The sequence below is a fragment of the Aythya marila genome (genome assembly GCF_965140915.1).
Source record: "Aythya marila genome assembly, chromosome: 11".
Lineage (NCBI taxonomy): Eukaryota > Metazoa > Chordata > Aves > Anseriformes > Anatidae > Aythya > Aythya marila.
In genome coordinates, this window is record NC_139052.1 from 13,642,282 (window position 1) to 13,660,954 (window position 18,673).

The 18,673-nt window shown below is 47.2% G+C and overlaps 2 protein-coding genes across 2 annotated transcripts; one reads left to right on the plus strand and one right to left on the minus strand.

The window, feature by feature from the left end:
- Positions 1 to 1,870: 1,870 nt before the first annotated feature.
- WDR93 (WD repeat domain 93) lies at positions 1,871 to 12,581 on the minus strand (the record flags this gene model as incomplete). Its single annotated transcript, XM_082769162.1, has 15 exons — positions 1,871 to 1,988; positions 3,075 to 3,252; positions 3,475 to 3,631; positions 4,391 to 4,451; positions 5,146 to 5,362; positions 5,903 to 6,028; positions 6,331 to 6,417; positions 6,872 to 6,942; positions 7,130 to 7,313; positions 7,915 to 8,002; positions 9,085 to 9,208; positions 10,115 to 10,197; positions 10,791 to 10,855; positions 11,493 to 11,688; positions 12,318 to 12,581. The coding sequence occupies 15 exons, from the start codon at positions 12,579 to 12,581 to the stop codon at positions 1,871 to 1,873; spliced, it is 2,019 nt and encodes a 672-aa protein (XP_082625288.1).
- A 527-nt stretch (positions 12,582 to 13,108) lies between these two features.
- On the plus strand, positions 13,109 to 18,097 carry PEX11A (peroxisomal biogenesis factor 11 alpha). Its single transcript, XM_082769002.1, has 3 exons — positions 13,109 to 13,214; positions 13,298 to 13,413; positions 14,874 to 18,097. The coding sequence occupies exons 1-3, from the start codon at positions 13,159 to 13,161 to the stop codon at positions 15,437 to 15,439; spliced, it is 738 nt and encodes a 245-aa protein (XP_082625128.1). The 5' UTR covers positions 13,109 to 13,158; the 3' UTR covers positions 15,440 to 18,097.
- Positions 18,098 to 18,673: the final 576 nt, after the last annotated feature.

Below are 18,673 nucleotides of genomic sequence, written 5' to 3' on the forward strand. Positions count from 1 at the left end.
GCTGTAGTCTGTGGCAGACGGAAAATGACAGCACAAAGGACTTTACTGTGGCCCTCAAAACCCTTCACAAAGTTAGAAAATTGGAAAGTTTCAATTCATATAACTTGCACTTCTCCAGAGCAAAACCAGGCATCTGAAACTTGTGAAACAAATGGAGTGCTTCTCCTGCTTCCTACCTCAACAGACTGGTTGCTTTTATTTCCAGAAGAAGAGCTGAGACCTCTCATCAAAACTCAATTCAAAATAAGACAATTTGCTATGAAAAACTGAAGTGGGACTTTGGCATGGGAGTGTCTACATTGCTCAATCTGTGCTGAATCCATGGCTCTATGTATTGATGCTTTGCTGAACCTTTGGGGGAATCACTAGATGGAGACCTGGAAAAAATACAGCCCATCCTTGCACACAGGAATGGTTGCTGGCAGCTTTGTAAGATTCTTTGTGGATTAGACAGTAACCCTGGAAGCATGATTGCTTGTAAAAAGACCAAGGCTTTCTCATGATTTTATATAAACCTTTACTACATGCACACTAACACAACCCCTCCTGAGGTGGCAGCTGTAACAGCACAGCTTCTACACAGTGCCAGGAGCCAGGCAGAGATATTTTGTTGATGCTCAAGAAAGCACATTTTAACTGACCTCTCTTAAATCCCCTCAAGTTCCAGAAGACCCTTGACTGCCCTGAGCAAAGACACCCAGTGCAAAAATGCAGTTAGCCCCTGACAGAGAAATCAAACTCTGAAACTAACATCTAGATACTGCCACAGGACTGAAAACACTGACCGTGAAAGACTGATCAGGGAGCCTGCACAGGTTTTTGCTTATAAAAGGCAAGCTACTTACTTAATGCAGAACTTCTGGATCAAGAAACATATGCTTGGATGCCTGCATTGCCCCTAGAACTTCCTTGTCCTGTGCTGCTGAAGGGATGCTTCAGCTCTCTATGGCCTTTGACCTGTGTGCTTGGCTATGCTCCTGGCCTGTCTTTGGCTCAGCGTAGCACTGACTTCTCTGAACTCCCCAGCTTCTGTCCTGCTCCTCAGTGACATGAATACTTGGCTCAAACACCAATCCTAGCTTGAATTTAACCCAGTGATCTCGTGTGAACATTTCCAGACTGCAAATCCTAAGTAGTATTATCTCAAATCTTCCTTCTTTCAAGTCAAAAGAAACAACTTGACTAAGGAGCAGCCCAGGTCAGACCTGAAGCACTCTGCAGGGTCACTGTGGTTTAGCCCTGCAACCCTGTATGCTCTGGGGGATGCCCACTTTCATGGCTGATTTGCTGCCTAGTTTGAAAAGACCAGATCCCTTGCTGAGCACAAGGATGCTGCTGCCTGCCCATCTGGGTTAGAACAGAAGATGACACATGCTGGTGAGCCTCAGAAACAGAAGGACAGAAAATCAGAGTCTGGTAAAAAGCCAGTCTTGTGAAGTATGAGAGACATTTATTGGAGGAAAGGCTTTGTTAAAGAGGGACATTGTAACATACCGTATTGCTCTGATGTTCCAGGTCTCTGAGAGGACTCAGAGATCCAGCACAAACCCTTAGCTGAAGCACATAGTTGTTTCACCTACCACCTTGGTAAGAGTTCTTTCCTACTTGAAGACTCTTCCATCAGACGTGTTGATTTCCAATGAGGAAGAGCTGAACCCTGCTGGAACACGCTGAAGGTTAGATAAGCAGAGAGTCGCGAGCAGATCCTTGTGGCTGTAGCAGACAAGCAGATAGTTCAGATAACAAATTGCCCCAGGCTGGAAAGCAGCAGGATAGATTTGAATAGAGATGCTGTTAAAATATCAGTGCTGGATCACGGGTCTGTAGAATTAGGATAGCGCAGAGCCTGGTCCTCAGGATGCATGGCTGACTATGGCTTCTTCTGTCCCTTTATTTTCTGACTCTCCTTGTCCATGGCAGATGCTCGTGCCTGCAGCCGACTCCAGTACTCAGGCAACTGCTCCTCGAGTCCTACCAGGCGCTGCTGACTAGCAGGGGAAGAAGAGGGAGTTAGAACAGTCGCTGCCATTCTCCCAATGCGCACACAACCCTAGCCTGGCTCCCCAAGGGTCCCTGGGGCTGCTCTTCATAGCAGGAGCCTCTGTGTTTCTCTTTGCCTGACAGTCTGTAGACACAGGTCTCACTGCAGTCATATCTGATCTGCTCTGGCCTGAGCTCTCAGTGCCCAGAAGGGAGGTGATGTCTCAACAGTGTTTCTGGCATGAGGCAGACAAGAGTCTGCTCTCCATCTTTTTAAGAAGCGGGGGCAGAACTGGTGGCATAGGATGAAACTTTTACTTTTCTCTCCCTAACTAATCAGAGAACACCACAGGATTCACCCTGGAGACAAGGAATCAGAAAAGACTACCAGGTAATAAGCCCTGTAAGGTCATACCTATACCCACCTGTCCCACTTCAAATCAGAGAACTAAAGCATAGTGATAAGAACAAAAAGAATGTCACTGACACGGAACTGGCTCCAGGTAAGAATTCAAGGAAAAAGTCATCCAATAAGAGATGTCACATTGCCATCTAGTGACAGCATGAATTCAGCACATCAGCTAAGCTCTGGCTGCAACCTTGTCATGAGGGTGCCAGGGACATTCTCAAACCAAGAAACCTACAACATAAATCTACTTAAGCAACGAATTAACCCAGGAATGGAGGTGAGCAGCAACATACAAAGAGATCCCAGTTCTGCCTGTCTATGGGGTCAAAGGGAAGACGACAACAGTTAAGCAAGGATCGTATTATCCAACAACCTTGCACATCCTATGCTGTACAAAAACAACTTAGAACTAGCAAGTCCTCTTGGAAGGAGAGGCCTGCCCCAGGCATCCTGACATACAGTTGCAAGTTATTCTATGGATGACAGAAGGGAGAGGAGGAAGGGGCATGTGTTTTTGGTGGCTGGCAGGGATCCAACTAGCTGAACATCAACCTTATCCAGACATAAGTCTGTGTCACAGTACACAGAAGAACCCAGAGGCTCTAAGGTGAGACCTTGCTGGGACCTCAGCAATGCCACAGCTAACATCAATGCACTTACCTATCAGGCAGAAGGAGACTCTTACCTATCACGCAAGAACATGTTACATCTCTCAAACAATGTCAGGTTCTGTAAGGACTTGAAAGGCAAATCTGGTTTCTTTGGGAAAGCCTCCTCCAGTGGGTAGGAGTTAAAGTAAAAGAGGAAGATGGTGCTGTGACTGGCTCTGCTCTGTGCCAATGCATCTGCCTGCTGCTCGTCGCCTAGACAGAGACAAGAACAGTGGAGGTCTCTTAGCAGAGATATACCACTGTACAAGATCTAGTCAGGTCTGAGCGATTCTTGTAGACAAACTCATGAGGTCATGCTGTGAGAATCTGTGCCCTCCCCAGACATTTGTCTGCCAAGAAACACAGCCCAGCAGTGTCCTTTGCCCTCTCGCTGCCACATCACTGCACAGTCACACTTTGCATCTTGATACCCACCTCGAAGAAGCAGGCACCAATTCACAGTATCCAATGTGAACACTGGCTGCCAGGGGGATGCTACAGCATGAGAAGGTGGACTACTGAAGCAGCAAACCATTTGCGATGTGGCAGTGTTCATCAAGGACACCGTGCCATCCCAGGAGAAAACCAGGGCCTGAAACAGCAAGTTGAGACTTAAAGGTGGATCTAAGAGAGGTGAAAAGCATTTACTGGAAAGGGCAGGGAATGTCATTCAGGACTTGACACTGAGGATTTGACATCCCCAACCATGATGCTGTTTTCTTTGCTTGCCCAGTAGTCATAGGACCACAGCAAGCCAAGAACAGGCTGTGCAGGGAACTTGGACCAGAATTGCTGGGTTGGGATTGGGAAGGGGCAGCAGGACAAGTCAGAAATTAAGTAGATGCAGTCTTCTACATGGCTGGCTCTGGTGAAAGGCTTTTAGTCCTTTTCTCCCCAAGCCTGAAAACTTGGAGGCTACTTGAAAGGTCTGTCTGGACTTGTGCTTACAACTTCCCACTGTGATGCCCTCCTGTATTGACCCTGATCCTGGAAGCTTCACAGCCAGACCCTCTCATTTTTGCAGCTGGACCCTCCCATGTGCAGGCCTCCAGTGCCTCCCACCTCAGTGGTCATTAGAGAACAAGGGAAAGCTACCAGGGGATACCAAGTAAGATAAAGGAAGAGAAATCATTTGAGAGTTAGAAGGTACATGCAGAACTGTAACTAGTGCAGGAAGTCCTTGAGCTGAAAATAGCTGGAGGCTGGGAAAGAATGTGAGGACAGCAACATCTGCTTGCACTGTTCTTATTCTTCCAAGCACCCAGTTACAGCCATCACTGGAAAGGGGGTGCTAGGCCAGATGGACCTGTGCTCTTACCCAGTTCTTAAAGAACCTGGCAGCAATACTCACAGCACTGGGGAATGCCAGGACAGGCACCACTGCAGTGACAGCAAGATTTGGATCTTCAGGCCTGTAAAACAGATTCAGGGTTATGCCACTGTTTCATCCATATCACATGTACTGAGAGGCTGTAATAATGGCAACGGCGATATAAGCTACAAGGGCTGGCATGAGGTTCCAGCCAAGTCCCTTCCCTACACAAACAAAGCCGCTTCCTCCTGGGCAGGAACCCCCAAGGCCTGTCTTGTGCATAGCTGCACAAGAACTACATTGGAGATTCAAGTTCCCTGCCTGACATGGAGGCAGGAAACCACAGCTCCCAGAGCAGCAGCAGCCTCTCTTCTCCTCAAACCAAGGGTATAAGTGAAAGTCAAGTTGATAGAAATATGTCAGGAAATGCTTATTTTGACTTCCAAGTGGACATTACTATGGCAAGGACAGTAGAGAGAAGGGCCCTGGGTACCTGGCAGAGACACAGCTAGCTGAACATCAGCCCTAGAGCAGTGCTACAAGCCCCTGTGTTCTAATGCACAGAGCCCAGGAATAGTCATCATTCTGGAACAACCACTGGATTTTAGGACTGGGACTGACTTCTAGCAAAACCATCTTTGCTGCTGACAGCAACGTGGCAGAGCTATCTGGGTGAAGGCAGTGGAAAGCTCTCTATCTCCTCTATCCCACTGAGATCTGGACCTCCCTGATGGACCTGAGCACTATAACCCAGCTCCCTTGTCTGGAGTGAGATCTATCAGAGACTACTTCACCTGTCTGCCAGGAGCGTGATGCTGGGCTTCTTGGCCCTGGATGCTCTCAACAAATACAAAGACCCATCTGTACACAGCACTAAAAGCTCCACGGCTGGAGAGGGAGGATCTGTACCAGGGCAAGGTGTCTCACTGCTGGCAGCTGCAGCACTCTGCAGGAAGTGGATGCTACGTATGGGACGTTTCTCTGGCATGACAGTCACAGACAGTGGATATCCTGGAGAGGCATTAAATAAAAATTAATCAAATAAATAAATTAATTAATTAAAAGGCAGCAGTTTAAGAAGAAAAAAAATAATTAAAAAAAGCTACCAGAATAGCCTTGATGACAGAAGACTCTTCTGCCAGAAGAACCATGCATCATGGCAGAATGATACTTCCACTGAGGACAGCCTGGACTATGATGCCACAACAGCCTCAAAGATAGCCTGAGGATGCAGTGGCAAAGCAGTGACTGTCCTGCAGAGGACTGCTACTACTGGCTTCAAGACAAGAGAGGAGTCAGTCCTCGCTGCAGCAGTTCACAGCCGCTGCATTGCTGTGCATGGGAATGGTTCTGTCAGGGCTACAGAGTCAGGCTGCTTTGGCAACTTCTGGCAGAGCATCCCATGAACAAGCGAGTCCAAATTAATTTCAGATTTGCTTGTAAATTCACTGGAAGCTCCCTGTTCACACCAAGCCAGAGCCTCACACTCCTAAGGAAGGGAAATATCTATCCATTGTGATCTCAGTGCACAGTACCAAAAGGCAAGCTCACCTAGGTGTTTATCCCAAATAGTTATTGCTGAATCTTCACATGCCAGTGCCAGGTACCAGGAACTGACAGCTGAGCACGCAATTGGAGCTGCACATGGCCACACAACATCAGGTTTCAGATCAGCATCTAAACAGAAGGACAGGAAGATGGAAGATGGATAACTGTAAGAAAGTGCAGAACATTCTCTCTCATCATACCAGCTTCCAGTTTCCCGATAAAACATGAACCATTCTGCAGTCTCTTGACAGGATTCTGTCAGCCGGTACAACACAGAGCCCTGCAATCCAAATGGCAGCCTAACACACAAGATATGGTGTAGCTCTCCTCCCCATTCCTCATTTCCCTGAATAACGAAAGATCTGGCTGAGGGACAGCTACTGGCCACTGAATACTCTCACTCCCCAAAGTGCTCTGTAAGACTTCCTTACCCACTCTCTCCTTGAGTGGACGGTTAAGTAAATAGAAACAGAGATTGTGGCTTCCATCCCAGTACACACTGATGCTAGCTGGAACATCTAGAATGGAGAAGGGGACAATAAAAATAGAGAAGGATATCAAGGGACAAAGAAAGGAACAATCCAGGACACCAAAACCCCAATTAGAAAGCTGTTATCTAGGCTTTCATGGTTTCCCTGACAAGACTTATAGAAACTCTGCTCCCACAAACTAGAACACAACAAACACTCCCTTGTCTTGTTTTTTTTTTGTTTTTTTTTTTTGTTTTTTTTTTTTTCCTTGCTTATGTGTCCCCCTCATTTAGTTATTTTAAACCATGGAGCCAAGTTTTTTTGACTTCATGTCAGTGACTGACTTAAAAGTCCTAGGGCTGACATTTTTACCCAGACTTATGCCTTTGAAGATGGAATTTATAGAGCCAACCCAACCCTGAGTCACTGAGTTCTAACTGGAGCTCAATGTCATGCAATGACAAACTTCACATGTTAACACGTTTTTGCACAATTGAGTTACCTGGCTGTACTTTTATGTCAATCCCCCCCTGTAGGATCCAGCTGGGCAGGAGAAAATGAAAAGTTGCACGCCTGAAAAAGGAATCAAGTAAAGAAAGGCCTTGATACCTAGGTAGTGATGCAACAGGTTCTAGAGTTGCTCTAGCCCCCTGCCTTGACACCCTGGGGAACAGAGCTATGCAAGAGGTTTCCATCTACACTTGAATTGTCCCATGTTGAGGACTCATGGAATGAAATGCTGGCTGGGACCCTCACTCACCTGGGAACCTCATCCTTGCTCTCACTCTCACCCTCAGCCTCCAGAAACTCCCGATAAATGCTGCGGAAGATTGCCTCGTGTTGCTCCCACTGAGAGTCCTTGATCAGGTGATTGTGCCCCAAGCCAAGCATGCTGCCATCATCCACTTTCTTCAAGGCATCCAAAGGGCTTTTAAAATTAGTTCCTAGATTGCAAACATAAAGGAAAGAGGCACAGCCCTGGGAGGAGTAGGTACCATGAAGATGTGGGAGAGCCCCAGATGCACTTTTACCATTCCACCTTCAGGGTAGCATTGTCTTGAAGAGGACCACACTGCATTTTCCTGGTGCAAGTATTTCAACATTAATATATTCTCTGAGATTCTCCATATCACTAACCCATTTTCCAGTATTTGGAGGCAGGGATTAGCGCAACTCAGAGCTCACCTTCCCTTTCTGTGGCATTCTCCCTGACATCATCCCAGCACAATGTCTGCTCCCTCCCCATCCTCTCTGTAAAGCTTCAGTATGTCCCTGAATCCAGGACTCAGATTGACAAAAGTAATGGTGCTGTCAGGTTGCCAGAATCTAGGAGCAGTCTCCTCCCTCTCTGGTGACAATGAAGCCAAGGGTGTATGACAACCACTTTCAGACACACTGAAGTGATTTGTGCTAATAAATATAGGCCAGGAAGGGACTAAGGAACACATTACTGAAGTTTTCTGACTGTTCTGTAGACTTAATGGCCATGAATCCTTTGCCACCTGAAGAAGACAGCATGTTCTAAGCATAGAAACAGTCCCTGACCTGTAATGGGTTTGGGTGGCTTCACTTTCAGCACCAGCACTGGGAGACTCAGCTTTGCCTCAGCTTTGTTTGCAGACACAAAAGACTCCTGCAACAGAAAAATGTCAAACAGAAAAACAGAAAAAGTGGCTTCCCTCGAGCTGTGCTGTGTTCAATGCTGCTAAGTTTTCACCTGTCAGAAGTTTATAGGAACTGAATGCTTCCTGAAGGAAGCATACACAAAGCTCACATTGCCTCCAATATTGAGATACTCATTTTAGCCTCATTCTTCAGGCCAAAACACAGAAACCCGAGGGAGATCACTAGTTCCTTAACACCATTACAAAGTATGGAGGAGTTCGCTCTTAAATGCCCAGAAAAGTCTCTGCTGAAGGAGAAGCAAGAGGTATGAGGCAGGTGTTACAGAGGGTCAGCTGGAGGTTCTGGGCAGAAGGTGTCTATGTGTGGAAAGGTGAAATCTAGAAGGGTGAAGGTGATGTAGGAGAGAGTTAAGCATTGACTCAGCTTTTAAGATTTTCTGCAACAGCCCAGGACGCTCACTGAGGCCAGTTACTATCTCTGTAGAACAGTCTCCATGCAGCTCCAGCCTTTTTTTGCCAAAGAACTGGTGATTGCATTGGTTAGTTCAAACAAACTAACTGAGGCAGGGTGGAGACATTGCCTTGCTCAGGTGGATTTAGCTATGAACCCCCCAGATCCCTCTCACAGGCAGTCTAAAACAGGAACCCAAGTCATAGGCCCTTGCAAGACCAGATTTCTGAGTGGAGATCTCAGGCCTGATTCCCACTGTGCTCCTCCACCTTCCCCTAATAACATAAGGGAGAAACCCTGTGGGAATACCCTTGCACAGGGCCTCCTCAGATGGGGCAATACTGCTGGGAAAGGAGCTGACGGTTTCAGGGAGGAGCAGCAGGAATGCTAGCCCTGGGACCAAAGGAACCTCATTGGAAAGCCTGTCTTGGGAGAGTAAACATGTCCCAATAACACAAAGGCCTTGTGAAATGTGGGATGGGCAGCTGTAGAGACACATGCTCCATCCCACTGGGCTGACAGACTTGTTCAGCCTGTATCTTGCTGTCACTGTCTGCAAGAGCAAGGTTTGGGGAAAGACCTGTAGGCAAAAGGGTATAAGAAAAAAATAGCACGGAGAGGGGTGGAACTGTTTTGTACCACAGATGCCCAGCTTGACCTCATCTCCCTGAAAGCCAGCCCTGCTGCAGCTCCTGAGCTCTTCTCTGTCTCCTTCAGCCAGGAATCCTTGGGCAATCGGTAGACCTCCAGCCAAACTTCTGAGCTGCCTGCATTGGGAAACTTTGTTGAGCAACTGGAAACAAGGAGTAAAGGTCTTTCAAGCAAGCAGCCTCTGTTATCTTAAATCATTAAAACAAAATGTGGAGAGTTTTTGAAATATAAAATCCCGGTGAACTCCATGTATCCCACCTCTCCTCCCACTTAGGGCTTCACATACTTGACTAAGACTGACATCACAGCCTGTAGTTCAGCCCCTCAAAATCCCACAACCACCAAATAAATTCCATGAAGCCACACAGTCGGAGAATTTGACCTGAAACCTCTGAAGTAAAGCAGGAAGTGAGACGTGGTTTCACACATTGGCTCTCTACAAATGGTTGAGATATATATTTAAATCAATCATATATAAATCATTCTCAGCACATGTCCAGGCAGGTTCCACCAAAGGGGTCCAGAAAACATGCTAGCAGCAAATGAGTTGGCAGAGGCAGCTGCCATGAAACAGAACGGTATAGCAAGGAGAGTTGGTTGTAGTGTTTTTAGAAAGTGTCTCTGTGCTGTCCGGCTTACATCAGCAGAGAAAGTTCTTCAGGTCTACATACTTGCAGCATAAAAGTGAGCCATGCTGATTCAGAGAAAGAACTGAGGTAAATAATTCTGGGGAGAAGAAGAGCCTTCACTGAGCCTCTGCTTCGTTGAGCCTAATGGGAGCTGGGAACTGCACTGACCAGTTCCAATCAGCCAACTTTTGGGATCAGTGCTGATCCATACCAGGCCTTTTGGGAGGAAAGGGAGTGGCAGGAGCACATCTCTAAGCTGGAAGAGGGACTGGGAAGATTAGGAGCAGGATCCCTGGGAACCCAGAATGCTTGGAACATTTTAAAAGCATTGCTGATGGCCCTTGTGCTAGAACACAACAGCCGTCATCAAACACACCATGTTCTTGCACTTGCCTTGCAGCAGGACTCCTGCATAATCACCTCCTGAGGACAGCACCACCTCCACACAAGTACTTCGCTTGCTAATATCTTCCTGCCAAAGAAAAGCAGGCTGGCGTCAAAGCAAGATCACTGAGTCACAGAGCTCCACGGCCTTGCACAGTTCTCAATAGTGCTGGAAGAACAGAACTGAATATTCTTTCCCAGTAAAATATCTTGTGCCTAGAGTTTTGTTTCTCAGGTTTCCTCTGGGTTGGCAGGAAGGTCTGGTGGCCCTTAGTGCTGTTCTTGCGTGCTCTGTCTAAGCACCTCAGAGATGTTTACTTTGCGCCTTGCATCAGGCTGTCCTTCCGAGATGTATGTAAGCCATTAGTTCTGAAAATCACTTCCCTGAGACTAGTCTAAATGAAGAATTATTCCTCTGGTTCATATAGGATGGTGTCAGGGACTTCCAGCAGCTACTTTTGCTGCAGATACATCTCTGGGACGTTGGCATGGGATGACTTTGGCACTCAGAGAGCATATGTCACATCACCAGCCAACCTGCATGCTCCTGGCTCAGTGAATGAGCTCTGGTGTCAGCATGTGGCTGCCCATGACAGAATTTCCTGAGAGCAATTAGTACTCTTTATGATTGATTATTTACTAGTCCTTACGCAGTGTCTATGCAATTAAATCAGTACTTACCACCTCATTTAAGATCTTAATGAGTAGGAAGCTTTCCCTGTGAAAGCAGAAGAGCGAGACAAGCCCTGGAATAGAAGTAGGAGGAGGAAAGTGAACAGATGGTAGCCATGCTCTTGGGAGAGGGCTGTTACAATATCTGCAGGAGAGTGGACAGGACTATGTTTTTGTTTTTTTTTCTGGGCTCAAGGAAGAATATTCCACTGCTTCCAGCAATAAACTTTCATTGGCTTCCTTATGTCATTACCAGCAAACACGTGATTGTACACAGAGATGGATAAGACAGTCTGAAAAGCACCTCCGCCAGAAATGACAGCTTTCAGACGAATCAACAAACAAACTTATTTACCACAGGGCTGTGCAATTACAGGTGCTGAAACAAAGCACAAACAGGAGGTGACACCTAGCAATGCTTCTTTCCATCTGGTCTAAAACTTACTGCACTTCAGCCTCAGCCCTGCATCTGTCTCTGCTGTTCCAGCAAGGACACCAAACCCACACCCTTTCCTAATCCCAAGGCCCTAGGGCCACTCTCTCACCCTACAACCCGTTACCTAACACTCTTTGCGGGGCTTTCTAGGAAATACAACAGCCATGCTCACATTCCTCCTGATTTAGCACTCTTCCATAAAGCAGCTACCAACTCTTCAGCTCCAGAGCCCAGCCATCCACCAGCCAGGTCAGAGAAACCCACGTCACACCTACCCATTTCATCCACAGTGAGCAGGACGTGGTGCTCGTCCCCCAAGTCTGAGGAGTGGATGACACAAATCTCTGTCTTGACTGCATCCCAAACACAGACCTGCTTACAGTCGTACATCCTGAAGGCAGCCAGACCCACGGACAGACCAACAAAGATGAATTTTCCAGACACTGATAGGCAATTGGCTGTTCCAGTTACCTACCAAGAGAGAAAAAGATGTGTGCACCCCACCATTTCAGATAAGGAAGATACATCAGCCACACTAGCAATAGTCTCCTAGCCTTTCACCAATAGCAAAGGCTGATTTATTCTACAAGGGAGAAGCTTTTGCATGAGTTTTCATCAGAAGAGCAGGGGAAGAAGGTCACGTCTCTGTCACAGAGATTGCTCGGTCAGGAATTAGAGAGTTTATTTCTCTCAGAAATTAAAAAATAATTTTTTTTTTATTATTAAAAAAAAAAAAAAAAACCTGCTCCCACCTCTCACAGCATATTCACTATTACACAAAGCTGAGCTTGCTCATTTGTATGCTACTGACTAATTACCTTCTGGGCTCAACAAGGGTGGAGCAAGCCAAGGAAGCAGAAGGTGAATTTAATGCTCTTTAATACCTGCTTCTTTCTTTTCAGAGAGATGTGATAGATGGGTGGCAAGCAGAACCTGTCGGACAAGCTGAGAAACTGCAGCCCTTTTGAAATGAATTGGGGAGATGGTGGTGGATTCTGAGGAAGGTGATGAACAGAAGGATGTAAAGCCAACTGAATGGATATTCACTAGAGAAACTGGCAAGGTAATTGCTGCTATCCCTGGTGTAAGGGGCTCTGTACCTGGAATTCAGCTGTAGGGAAGCATTTTGTGGGCCGGACCTTCAGTTTTTGTGCTTCTCGGAGCGTCTCCCTTCTTTCGATGATTTCCATAGCATTTTCAAAAACCAGCATCACCAGTTTGTTGACCATCCTGAAGGGCTGAGGCAACGCATCGCGTATTCGCTCGGGATCCTGCTGGAAGAAGTCTTCCTCGTCATCCTTCAGCCAGTCCTCTTCAGATGGCGGAGGAATCTCCAGGGAATGCTTCCGGACATGCACGGGCATCGTGCTGCCTCTCCCAGTGCAGAGCACAGCACCGGTGCAGTAACCACAGCAGGTGCAGGAGAACGAAGAATCGCACAATATCTACTTTCATGAGGTAAAGGGGAAAGAAAAAAGAAAATCTGGTTAATGATCGTTAAGAGGGACGGGAGTTCCTTTGGGTATGGGCAGAGCAAAGTTGCTCTGTATTGTTTATTTCTACTTGTTGCATCCCCTCTGTTACTTAGTTTTTATTCCGCTCTGCAAATATCGGGGACAAAGACACTGATATTTTACATTAAAAAAAATAAATAAATAAAGTAAAAGTTTAGGAGTGAGGTGGATAAGATTTATGAAAAAGCATTAAAAGAAAAAAAAAAAACAACCTGGGAGGAGGGGGGGGGGAAGCTTTTCGCGGTGACACCGGCCCGCACCTGCCCCGCTGTTGCCGGTCGCCATGGCAACGGGCCGGCAGCGACGCGGCCCGGCCGGGGAAGCAGAGCCCGGAGCGGGGGGGTTCCGGCGGCGGAGCGGGGCGGAGCGGGGCGGAGCGGGGCGGCCGCCGTTCGGGTGCCGGTGCCGGCGGGGCTGCCCCGGCGCCATGCAGCGCTTCGTGGACTTCACCGAGCGCAGCCAGGGCCGCGAGCGGCTCCTACGGTGAGTGCTCGGCCCGTGTGCCGCTCGCCCCGGGTGCCCGCCGTGCTCTCAGCCCGTCTCTCTGTCGTGTTTTGCCGTTGCAGAGCCACGCAGTACACGTGCATGCTGCTGAGCTATGTGCTGGAGCGACAGGCCGAGAAGGAGGAGCTGGTGCTGAAGCTGAAGCAGCTGGAAGCCAGCATGAGCTCGGGACGGAAGAGTAAGTGCCGGGGTCCCCGGGGCGAGCTCCTCCTGGGGACACAAAACCCTTCTGGTGGACTCACGGAGCCGTCAGCATCCTTACCCTGCCTTGGCTTGGCAGGATCTGCACGGCTACAGTGGCATTTGTCGCTCCTCCAGCCTCCTCTCCCATGAGTTGCTGCAGGGAGAGCTGGAGCAGTGAGTTAACAGGCAGGAGTTGAAGTTGTCAGCCCTGTTTTGGGACAGAACGAGGAGTTTTGGCACACCGCTGCCTCACTGCACTCCTGTCAGTCCTCCCAGCAAGGTGGTTTAATACTAAAGATCCCCATCCCCTGCAAAGCACCTCTGAAGAACCATCCTTCAATGTGGCTTCTTACATTTTACTTCACACAACTTTTCTTTAGCACTTACGCTCTACTAATTTTTTTCCCCTTCCCTACTTTTCTCGTGTTCTGACTGTATGCATCACCTCGTGCCGTGTCACCCCTGCATCTGTTGGGGTTGTGCCATTTGTTGCTGTGGTTGTCCTGTGTGCTTTCGGCTTGATCTTACACCTACTTATCAATTACTCAATTCTGGAGCAGTTTCAATATGTGTGGCAAGGACGCTGATTTAATGTGTTACCATAGATTTGTTTTATTATGCCAATTAGCTCTGGAGTATGGTAATTTCCAGGAGAGAGGCCAGCTGGTTTATCAGCATAGCCATAATTCTCTTGTCTGTGCTAAACAAACCTCTGGTAGGCTTCAGGCCGAAATTCAGGGTGCTTGCAGCTCCACTAAACATGGGTACAGCCAACATCTGTCACTGTTACAGTGCAGCAGGTTATTAAAAGTATTTTGTATGGTATTGTATTAACATTCATGAGGTGAAACCTAAACTGTGCAGGGCATGAAATAGGGTTTGCTATGTGTTATAGCTGGAAGTGGAATATACTGCTCCTGTTTGCAGGGAGTGATATGCACCTCTGACAAATTCATGGCTGAGGAGGGACTTGGGTGTCAGCATGCTCAGCATGTAAACCCCCAGCTTCTGCAGAAGCTTAGGGAAGGTGCAGCTCGTGGTGGCAATGAGGTTTATGCAGTAACATCACCTCCTGACTAGTGTTAAATGAAATTCACAGCAGAGTACCACTGACACTGGAGGCTCCGTTTGTGTCACTGCTCTGTTCAGAGTGCTATGGGTCCAGAGCACACCCAAGCACTGAAAATGGAGCAGCAGGAAAGGCTGGTGATTCCTGGCTACTGACAAAATTGTGTTTAGGACAGTAACACGGAGGGATTTACGCCCCTTCCTTCCCTAATACTAGCCTCTCACACTGCAAACTCACAATTCCCTTAAGAGTGGAGAAGATGTTTAAGCATACAAATGCCCAAAGCCTGTTAAGTTTATGAATTGTGGGCAGTGACGTGCCAAGTTGCCGTGCCTAGAGCTGTGTCTCTGCAGCAGCCACACTAACCTTCGTGGTGTCTCTTGCAGTGTTCAGACTGGGCAACACGGTGCACGCCTTGGTAGCAGCCAGGAGAACTACGCAGCTGCCAGACGTGGTTCCTCGCGTCTGCCTTACGGCTTCCAACCTGACCCGTGCCCTGTACTTCGTCTGCGACACAGTCCTGTGGTTGAAGAGCGTTGGACTCCAGCCTGACATCGACGTGCCGAAGTGGCGGAACTGGGCCACCAAGTGCTACTACTTTTCGCTGCTGATGAACCTGGCCAGGGATTGGTATGAGGTCTCGTGGAGGCTGGAGCAAGCTGTACAGGAAGGAAAGATGAAGGAGAATTCTTCCTGGGACAAACGAAATCAGGAACTAAACGGTTTGAAATGTGATGGTGTGCATGGTTTTTTCCTCCTACTGTTTCAGATACTTAAAAATCATCCTCCTCTGGTGCTCGACATGGTGAAGAATCTCTGCGATCTCACGGGTCCTTTGGATACACTGGGGATCTACAAGACCAATCCAGGAGTGATTGGTTTCTGTGGCCTCCTCTCCTCTCTGGTGGGGATCCTCACATTAGCAAGCCCTCATCTGAAGCTGAAACAGTGACAGAGAGAAACTGCACGGCATGTGGTGAGCCGACGGCTTTGAACCTCTGACAGGTTTTGATTCTCCCTATGGCACTTTACAAAAGAAGATATCTCACAGTAACCTCAAGATGAGTTTTGTCCTCTGAATAAATGAACTCCACCCTTGCTCCTTCCCTCTCTCTTTGCAGATGAGTTTGGTGCCCAATGGAGTGAAAATGGGAAAGACAGAATAATATTGCACAAACAGAAACAGGACTTGGAACGTGGCTGCCAGATAAGGAAATACTGATTTTATATTTTAATACGGGGTTACGAAATAGCTGCCTTGACTACTGCAATAGGTAATAGGACTCATAATTAATCGTGTTTACACTGGAAAGCTAGAATTCACCAATCAAAGGTTCCTGCAGTCAAATTTTCTACTGCGTGTTCAGTCAAGTTAGGAGCTCTGCTTAAATGGCCTGAAGTAAAGCCTGAGTGTTGTGATGGGACTGGATTGCTGCATCCTGACGTCTGTGGGCAGTGGTTTGATGATAACAGGAGTGGTGTTTCCTGACCTGCCAGTGATCTCCGCACTGTTGACGCTAGACCTATGGTCTGGTGAGTGCCAACTTTGTCCCAGGGCATCAGCACCTTCTTCTTCTCCTTTGTTAATGTGAGCCAAGGACTGCTGGCCACTTACTCTGACTTCTCCAGCTGAGGATTTTGGTGAAGAACAGTGCCTGGGAAAAGCTGGTCTCATTGCCGATAATGCTGTGATTTGTAGGGAACTGACTTTCCAAAGCTGTGAATCTGGAACCTCTCCTGAGCACTACATTTCCCATTACACATGCACCTTAACTCCCAACCCCCTGTGAGTCTAAATTCAACGATTTTACATTAATCACAGTGTGATAAGCAGCTTGTTCTTCTGTTTTAATTTTACTTGAAAACATCCAGTGTAATAAGGAGCTTTGGAACCTGTATTTAAGGAGAGAAGGCTGTCTTGGAGCTTGTTGAGTCAAACTGCAAGGGAGTGTTTCCAGTTGCGTAAGCTCCTGGAGGGAAGGGAATGGAGTTGGACTTGATTGTATCAGAATCTCCTTGAGAAGAGAAGCTTATTACCTGGATTTGGGCATTCACGTTTCACATTTTCCTTCTTGATCCTCATTATCCTCCCATCACAACCATAAGATTTCTTTTGCATTCCCTCGCTGGTTCTACCATTTGAAAGTGCCTTGTATTTGCCCTGTGACAGCGTAATTGCTCTTCAGTTACCTAGCTGGGAATGACTGCCTGGCACTGATCTAGGTTAAAGGAGAAACGCTGTGTCCAGCTGCCTCACAGTTACATGACATGCAGTCTTTGTTGCTCCTGACTTTGCAGAGTACGCTGTCTGAGAAAAATTTGCACATCATATTTATAGGAGACAAAATTATCGCTCTTCTTCATCAGAGCTCGGCCTGCGTGTTCTGTTGCTTTTAGATGCAAGGACTCCTTGTTTCATCTGTCAGGAGATGTGAACAGAGATTACTCTAACCAGGACCAAGGTACTCTCTTATTACTTCTGATACTGTCTGTAAACAGGAATTAAAAGACGCTGGTATCCTTTATTAAAAGGAGAGGGCTGTGGAATTGAGTAGACATGATAATGCAGGGCCCCAGTTTACCCTAAGTCGTTGTGGTCACGCCTGGAATCACTTCCACTTTGAATCTGAAGTCTTAGGCTGCCAATGAAAGGTTTGAAAAAAGAGGTTGCTGAGCAGGATAATTAAGTGTGTCTGAAGACCAAACATGGCCTGCAGCAGCTCTTCTTTTTAATATGGAAATGAACACCATTAAAAGCAGAGCGTACTGGCAGTTCAGACCATAATGGATATGTTGCCTTCCAGGGCTTCCTCCTGATACCCTTTTTAACAATGGGGTTGTTTTGTTCCTTTACTCCTTTTGCCTTTGAGATGCTGGCAATGTCTGACCCATCCCTCCCTTGGTCAGATTGATCATTATCCCAACATGCAGCAACCCCAACGCCCTCCTAACTCCTCTCCTAAGGAAAGGAGAAGAATCTCCACGACCTGGCAGTGGAGGTCTGGCTACCCTTTGCCTACAGAATTTTGTCTTCTTGCAAGAAACTGCATTACAAATTCCTCTCAGGGGACCTCTTGGATACGAAATAGATCTTCCACTGTTTTGCAAGCCTATTCCTCTTTTTCCCTTGTAGTTCATAGGTAAAGGGAAATAGATTAACTTGCTGATGTGGCCCCTGGCCAGATATACCTCGCTCTGCCCTCTGCAGAGGGAGGAGTGTGGGATTTTTGCCCTTGTGCCAAGCAAACACTATGCAAAGCCACAAGCCAGTTCTTGATGTTTCTCCTGGAGGGACTGGGGTGGATTAACAAGTACAGACTTAACCTGGGAGACAGGGCAATGAATTTTCAGCCTTTCTCAGCCTTACCCGCCCCATTCTGTATAGAACAGGACGGAGCATACAGGAGTAACTTCACTGGATGTTAAGCACTAACACTTGCCTTTCTGCTCCCCAGCTGGAGGCTAGTAATTTAATGTATTTTAATGTGATGTGACTGAAGCCATAGAATCATGATCAAGTGGAGAAGATCCTTTTAGTGCCTTTTCTTTGTATGTTTCTAATACAGCAGTTGGAATAAGGACAGCTGTTTGAACACAAGCAATAAACTTATCTAAGAATGACACCGTGTCTGTGTGTGATTTAGAGGGTGGAGAGGAGATGCTGGAGAAGGAATCCTCTCTCCTATCTCCAAATTGGGCAAAACTGCTGAAGAGACACTGCCTGTGTTTGCTCTTGTTTTATAGGGCTTTCCTTTCACAGGAGCAGGGCAACAGCCAGATTTGACAGGCTCATTTACAACCCCAATTTCAGATGTGAAAACAATAAGAAGTAAACATCTGAGCACCTGGTAAAAGTGCACATGAAATCACCCGAAAAATGACACTTGGGGAATTGCCACCGGCTGCCCTTGAGTACAAGCAGTTGGTGCTGGAGCCCTCAACCCAGCACAGGCACAGCTAGGTGAAATGAATGGCTACACCTGCACTGCAAATTGCTGTGGTTGTTTAATAATGAACACCTGTTCAGGGCAGAGAGTGAAGGATAACATCTCTGGTTGAGATGGGGAGGGATGGGGAAGGGATAGCCATTAAAACTGAGCTCCTGCTGGTAGCTCGCTGTTTACTCCTGTCCCCTGCAGTAAGAGCTTTGCAAATTTAAAAGCTCCAAAATGTCACTTCCTGAGTA

Excerpts from the sequence above, each read along its gene's own strand:
- PEX11A (XM_082769002.1), top strand. The coding sequence starts at position 13,159 with ATGCAGCGCTTCGTGGACTTCACCGAGCGCAGCCAGGGCCGCGAGCGG. Across the intron at positions 13,215-13,297 it reads GGCCGCGAGCGGCTCCTACG|AGCCACGCAGTACACGTGCA; the intron begins GTGAGTGCTCGG and ends TTGCCGTTGCAG. Across the intron at positions 13,414-14,873 it reads CATGAGCTCGGGACGGAAGA|TGTTCAGACTGGGCAACACG; the intron begins GTAAGTGCCGGG and ends TGTCTCTTGCAG.